The sequence below is a fragment of the Primulina huaijiensis genome, chromosome 10, assembly GCF_012295235.1.
Source record: "Primulina huaijiensis isolate GDHJ02 chromosome 10, ASM1229523v2, whole genome shotgun sequence".
Classification (NCBI taxonomy): domain Eukaryota; kingdom Viridiplantae; phylum Streptophyta; class Magnoliopsida; order Lamiales; family Gesneriaceae; genus Primulina; species Primulina huaijiensis.
In genome coordinates, this window is record NC_133315.1 from 11,090,223 (window position 1) to 11,097,871 (window position 7,649).

Consider the following 7,649-nt stretch of genomic DNA (forward strand, 5'->3'; position numbering starts at 1 on the left):
GGAGAAGATTTGTGCAAGATATCTGCACGGGTGAAAATTTATGTCCGCCAGGGTGCGTCAAAGGAAAATTTTAAAATACAATTTACGCAAGCTATCCGCCCGAGCAGAAACTTATATCCGCCCGAGTGCATTTTATTTTTTAGAAAGATTATTGGCCGATTTCTTCTCTTATTTCTGAATAGAGATGATATGGCAAGGGGATTTGAACGAGTTTAGGGGATTCCGACATTATTCAGAGCCAAAGAGTAGAGAAAAAGGGAGAAAAGCTTGGAGCAAAGTTTGGGAGTTGAAGATTATCGAGATTCCAAGCATCGTTCTTCGCGTTTTTCGTCAAATCTTGTATTTCTAATTTAGAATTTATTGTTTAAACATTGTTTTGCTCCTTTTCACTATGAATTCTAGTATCTAAACTTTCATATTTGTTGGGATTAAGGGGATCCTACCCCGAACGTTGATTTAAGTAATTTATGTTTCGATTATTGATGTAGTCTTGATTATGCTACTTTTTTCATTACGTTATTAAAGCGTAGGTAACTTTAATAATCATTTCATATCGCGAGTGAGTTCAAAAGAATAGCTTGTGATAGGAACGAGTAGCATAGTGCGTGGATCTACAATTTACATAGAAAATTGAAGTTGGATACATGTCGATAGTTATAGTCCTAAGGGTCGAAAACTAGGAGATTTCATAGATCGGCATGCAATTCATCTTTGATAAATAATTAAACAAATTTAATTACTTCACTGAGTAGAATTAGTTTCGCATAGCTCGAGAGGGCGTGTTCAATTGTGTAGGAAATCCTGTCAAAAGCGTAAATCAATATCGAAAGAATTAAGTAAACAACGAGGGGTAGGTGAACCGAAATTCCCAAAAAATTCATTTTTCATTGAATCTTAATTAATCATTCTAGATTATATATCTCATCAATTAATTCTTGAATTTTATCTTTGAATTTTTATTTAAACATTGTAGTGATAAACAATCATGCAAATTTCGTTGCTAAAGTTTTAATAACTGGAATTAATAATTGCGAAATACAGTCTCTAGTGGAACGTTACTCGTACTCTAGTACATTATATTATAACTTGACATCATGCACATGCAATTATTTCGAGCTTAGATATTATTAATTTTGACCAAGAGTTTTACAGTGCAAGTTTGGCTCGATCAAGTTTTTGGCGCTGTTGCCGGGGACTGTTAATTCACAATTTTATTTTTAGTTATTTTCTTTAGCATTTTTTGTTTTTCTTGAGCTAACACTCCATATTCTATTCCAGTGCATGCCAAAGTCACTTGACGTGGAGCTTGAGCAGTTTGACCTTGAAATTGAAAGATTTTCGCGGAAGAATACAGCAGCAGAGACTTAAGGATTTGATGGAGAGGCACGAGCACGAGCATGAGGAGGAACACCATGAAGCTAGACATGTTGAGGTGCCACCCCGCATACCGATGCTAGAGTATGCCCAGCCTTCTTTGGATGGTGCACGCCCCAGCATTGTGAGGCCTATTGTGCAGGCAAACCACTTCGAAATTAAGCCAGCTATAATTCAGATGATTCAGAATATGGTCCAGTTTGGAGGATCTGCATTAGATGACCCAAAAACGCACATCGCAAATTTTCTTGAAATTTGCTATACGTTTAAATTTAATGGAGCTTCTGATGATGCTGTTAGGTTGCGTTTATTTCCTTTCTTCTTATGTGACAAAGCTAAATCATGGTTAAATTGTTTGCTTGTAGGTCGATCACCACATGAGAGGACATGGAGAAAGCATTTCTCATTAAATACTTTCCTCCATCTAAGACAATGAAGCTGCGGGCAGATATCACCACATTTGCTCAATACGAGCAAGAGCCTTTATATGATGCATGGGAGCGTTTCAAGGATTTATTGCGAAGATTCCCTCATCACGAACTTCAACTTGGGTTAGTCGTTCAAACATTTTATTATGGCTTGCTTACTCCTAATCGTACTATAATAGATGCTGCTGCTTATGGAAATCTATTGAGAAAAACTGCCGAAGAAGGATATGAGTTGTTGGAGGAGATGGCTGCTAGCAGCTATCATACTCAATCTGAAAGGAACAACCAGCGGAGAAGTGCAGAAGTTCACCAGGTAACTGACCTTTCTGCAATTAATGCGCAACTTGATGTCTTGAACAGGAAATTGTACGGCTTGAATATGGGTGGCCCGGCCATGCGTCTTCAAGAGATATTTGTGATAAGTGTGGAGGTGAACACTTTACGAATGACTGTCAAGAAGGTAATCCCTTCTATGTGCAAAACGAGGCACCAATGAATCAAGTGGGAGTCCAAAACTGTCAAAAGAATGATTTGTATTCAAACACATAATCCTGGATGGAGGCTACATCCCAACTTCTCGTGGGGTGGTCAAAACAGTCAGATTAGACCACAAGGAGGACAGCAGTATGGAAAACAACCGATGTACAGATCAGACCCTCCTAGAGAAGAAAATTCCAATTTGGAGCAGATGATGTCTAAGTTCAATCATCTACCGAAACTAGGCTCCAAAACCAAGATGCATCTATAAAGGGGCTAGAGAATCAGATTGGACAATTAGCGAAGATGATAGCAAGTAGAGAGCCGGACACCTTGCCAAGTAACACAGAGACCAATCCAAAATTCTTATACCTTCTCTTCCCGCAGCATTGATGCAAATGCCCAATTATGCTAAATTTCTAAAGGACATCTTAGCAAAAAAAAGGAAGTTGCTCTACTTTGGTGCAAAACAAGATCCCACCAAAACTTAAGGATCCAAGGAGTTTTTCTATTCCTTGCATGATTGGTGATGTTGTTTTTCATAAAACCTTATATGATCTTGGTGCAATTATTAACCTCATGCATTTGTATGTGTTTAGGAAACTTGGGTTGGAAGAACCTAAGCCAACGAAAATGTCTTTACAGCCAGCAGACAGATCTGTCAAGTATCCACGAAGAGTTATTGAGGATGTGCTAGTGAAAGTTGACAAATTTATTTTTCCGGCAGATTTTGTGGTGCTTGACATGGAGAAGGACATAGAGATGCCGTTGATATTGGGGAGGCCATTCCTTTCAACTGGCAAGGCCATAATTGATGTGCAAGAAGGGAAGTTGAGATTGATAGTGGGGAAAGAGGAGATTACTTTTGATGTTTTTAACGCACTTAAGCACATATTGCATTCTGATAGTTGTTTTAGAATTGATGCTTTTGATTCGCTTGCGTCTAACTATGTGCAGGATGCTACTAAGGACCCTTTGGAAGCCACTCTCACTACTGAATTGGATGAAGAGAAAGCTGAAATAGTGACATACCTTAATGCCAATCATCCATGGAAAAGGGCAATAAGCATGAGATTAGAGGACCTAGGGGATCAGAGAGACTTGACCCCTCAGAAGTCAAGCATAGAGGAACCAACAACTCTTGAGCTCAAGCCATTACTGCCACATCTAAAATACGTCTATCTAGGTGAGAATAATAAACTTCCTGTGATTATTTCTTTTGATTTGACATATGTGATGGAGGGCAAACTGCTGAAAGTTTTGAAAGAGCATAGGAGTGCATTTGCGTGGAATGTGGCGGATATCAAAGGGATTAATCCATCAGTCTGCATGCACAAGATATTGATGGAAGACAAGTACTCACCTATTGTGCAACCTCAGAGAAGATTGAATCCAAAGATGCCAGAGGTAGTAAAAGCAGAAACTATCAAACTCCTTGACGCAGGTATTATCTATCCTATATCTGATGGTACACAGGTGAGTCCAGTTCAATGTGTGCCAAAAAAAGGTGGGATTATTGTTATCACAAATGAAAAAAATGAATTAATACCCACTAGGACAGTTACGGGATGGCGCGTGTGCATCGAATATAGGAAATTGAATGATGCCACCCGTAAAGATCACTTTCCACTTCCCTTCATTGATCAAATGCTTGAGAGGTTAGCGGGTCATGAGTTGTATTGCTTTTTTGATGGGTATTCATGGTATAACCAAATCATGATTGCACCTGAGGACCAATAGAAAACCACTTTCACTTGTTCTTATGGCACCTTTGCTTTTAGACGGATGCCTTTTGGTTTGTGTAATGCCCCTGCCATGTTTCAACGATGTATGACCGCGATATTTCCTGACATGATAGAAACTTTCCTTGAAATATTTATGGATGACTTCTCGATATTTGGTTCTTCTTTTGATGACTGTTTGCAGAATTTGAAGGTGGTGTTGATGAGATGTGAGGAGACGAATTTCGTGCTGAATTGGGAAAAGTGCCATTTTATGGTACAAGAAGGCATAGTATAGGGGCACAAAATATCAGAGCATGGAATAGAGGTGGATAAGGCAAAAGTAGAAGTTATCAAGAACTTACCACCTCTGACATTCATAAAGGGAGTTAGAAGTTTTCTAGGCCACGCCGGTATTTATCGGCGTTTTATTAAATATTTTTCTAAAATTGCCAAACCTCTATCTTCTTTACTTATGAAAGATGTGATGTTTTATTTTAATTCCAACAGTCTACAGGCATATGAGGATTTAAAGGAGCGCTTGGTGACGGCTCCTGTTTTGGTGGCACCGGATTGGGATCTACCCTTCGAGGTCATGTGCGATGCCAGTGATACTGCAGTTGGGGAGGTGCTTGGCTAGCGGCAAAAGAAGGTATTTCATAGAATTTACTACGCAAGTAAGACCCTAGATGAGGCTCACTTGAATTATGAAACAACTGAAAAGGAATTACTTGCAGTAGTATTCGCTCTTGACAAATTTCATTCATATCTTGTTTTGTCCAAAGTCATTGTTTACACAGAGCACCCTGCACTGAAATATTTACTTGCCAAGAAAGATGCAAAGCCACGCCTAATTAGGTGGGTTTTATTATTACAAGAGTTTTATTTAGAAATAAAGGATAAGAATGGTGTTGAGAATGTGGTAGCTGATCATTTGTCTAGATTGGAGCTTATTAGTAATGACTGTGTAGATCATGCTATTAATGATTGGTTTCCTGATGAGCAGCTATTTGAGGTGAATCATTGTCCTTGGTATGCAAATTTTGCTAACTTTCTTGTCACAGGCACACCACCACCCAATCTATCGTTCCACCAACGAAAGAAATTCTTTTCTAACGTGAAGCATTATTTTTGGGAGGAACCGTTTTTGTTTAAGATTTGTTTAGATTCCATGATAAGAAGGTGTATTGTAGAGGAAGAGTTTGGTCAAATTCTCAATCATTGTCATGACCGCGAGGTAGGTGGTCATTTTAAACCCACACGAACGAAATCCAAGGTACTCGAATGTGGCTTTTATTGGCCAACCCTATTTAAAGATGCTCGTTCTTATGTGCTTGCCTGTGATAAATGCCAGCGGACAGGTAACATCTCTAACCGTCATGAAATGCCATTAAAAAATATCATTGAGTGTGAGATTTTTTATGTGTGGGGGTATAGACTTCATGGGACCGTTTCCCAGTTCATTCACGAAAAAATATATTTTGGTTGTGGTTGACTATGTGTCTGAGTGGGTAGAGGCAGAAGCATATGCCGCTAATGATGCTCAAGGGGTCCTGAAATTTTTAAAGAAAATATTTTTAACAGATTTTGAAAACCACGAGCAATCATTAGTGATGGTGGCACCCATTTTTGCAACAAATTATTTGAAAAACGTTTGAGCAAATATTGTGTCACACATAAGATCTCTACCCCCTATCACCCCCAGACGAGTGGTCAAGTGGAAGTGTCTAACCGAGAGATCAAGCGGATTTTGGAAAAAATGGTAGGTGTCGGTCAGAAAGATTGGTCTGTAAGGTTACATGATGCTCTTTGGGCATATATGAATGCTTTTAAAACACATATAGGCACTACACCATATAGGTTACTGTTTGGTAAAGCACGTCATTTACCTGTAGAGTTAGAGAATCGGGCATACTGGGCAACAGAAGCACTGAACTTTAATTTTACGGATGCAGGTGAACGACGTCTGCTTCAATTGGAACAGTTGGAAGAATTCCGGAATCTGGCATATGATCTCGCATTATCATACAAGGAGAAGACAAAGAGGGCTCATGACAGGCGAATCATCGAAAGAGAATTCAAAGAAGGCGAAAATGTCCGACTCTACAACTCCCGGTAGCGACTGTTTATCGGAAAATTGAAGTCGCGATGGTCTGGTTCATTCATGATTTCTAAAGTTTACCCATCAGGAACTGTAGAACTGAAAGATGGAAAGGATGGGACATTTACGGTCAATGCCCAGCGACTGAAGCACTACAAGGGTGGAACGATTGAGCCACAACTTGGAATCACCCGGTTCCAGGACAATCCAAACTAAAAACGACCGACAGTCAAGCTCTCGACTATAAATTGAGAACTACCTCTCTTCCCCTTATCTTGTACTTAAGTCGATTTTATTATTTTAGTTTCTTTATTTTACTTGGTTTCAAAAAAAAATAAAAAAATAAAAATTGGGCAGCGCACGAGGTCCACCCGGGCTAACCCTTTGGACCGCCCGGGCGCACTTGGGTGAAGATTTCTTTTCTTAAAGCCATGTATCATCCGCCCGGGCGCACATTTATGTCCGCCCGGGCGCGCCACTTCTTTTGAAAAATTTTAAAAGCCGCAAGACATCCACCTTGGCGGAAACTTATGTTCGCCCGGGCGAGTCGCGGAAAGTTTTAAAGTTCAAGCTCGCTTTTTCTTCCCTCATTCGAACCCTACCTTTCTCCTCTCAAATTTTCGCCCCTCCATTCTTAATCTCCCTCAAGAGACCCTTTTTTTGTCGTTTTCAGGTCAAATCTCATGTCGCCACCTTCACCAAGCATCAAGGATTGATTTTTTCCGGCCACCACTACAATTTCCGACCACCATTGCGTTCCGGTGATGGGGAATCCCTCCACTCTCTTTCAGTTTCGGTCTTGAACTAGGAACCGCGAGCACAAGCTTCTCCAACGCTTCCCTTACCGGCTTTCGACGAGTCATTATTCTGACAACACACCTCCTACTCCGATGACTAATCCACGATGCCTCTGAAGAAAGCTCGAGTAAGTCATGATGTTTCTTCGTCATCATCTCGTATGTCCCAATCATTTGTGAATGATGCCGCTAAAGAACGCTATGAACATGAAAAACTTCATCGAGCTCCAATTCAAGAGCGTGGTTTCCAACTTGTGGTCCAACACTGGTATTGATCTGGATCTTATTCCACCACATATGCCAGCCTTCTCGCCGCCATTTCAGTTTCACTATGCCGACGCACCAGAGCTGGAAGCTGGCGTCATTCCCCCAGAGGCCCATGAGGAGCAAGATGATTGATAGGAGAGTCACTTCTGTCTCTTATTTTATTTTGTGCATTTCTTGCCGTTACTTTTATTTCTGTCTGTTTTTGTTGCATGAGTATATTATATTGCATCCAGTGTTATGCACTCTCTTTCTCTTGTTCTATCGTTTGAAGCATTGGGGACACTGGTCGACTTTAGTATTGGGGGTTGGATGGGTGTTGTTTTGTTGCTTTTCTTTGTTTTGTTGCTTTTCTTTGGTGATTCGTTGATTTTATTTGTTGGCATTTGGTCTTGGTCATTTTTCATTGGTTGTGTGTCAACCGACAGTATTCGAAGTGGTACTTCTATGCCAAGGATGATTAAAAGTTGATGAGACATGCCATGTC

At 40.1% G+C, this 7,649-nt stretch overlaps 1 protein-coding gene and 1 non-coding gene across 2 annotated transcripts; one reads left to right on the plus strand and one right to left on the minus strand.

The window, feature by feature from the left end:
* The first annotated feature begins 1,806 nt into the window (after positions 1-1,806).
* LOC140985884 (uncharacterized) lies at positions 1,807-6,317 on the plus strand. Its single transcript, XM_073453831.1, has 7 exons — positions 1,807-2,262; positions 2,715-3,937; positions 4,061-4,277; positions 4,518-4,628; positions 4,725-5,361; positions 5,845-6,087; positions 6,190-6,317. The coding sequence occupies exons 1-7, from the start codon at positions 1,807-1,809 to the stop codon at positions 6,315-6,317; spliced, it is 3,015 nt and encodes a 1,004-aa protein (XP_073309932.1).
* LOC140987035 (small nucleolar RNA R71) lies at positions 1,811-1,916 on the minus strand. Its single transcript, XR_012177037.1, has one exon. It is a non-coding gene; the product is annotated as a small nucleolar RNA R71 (small nucleolar RNA).
* Positions 6,318-7,649: the final 1,332 nt, after the last annotated feature.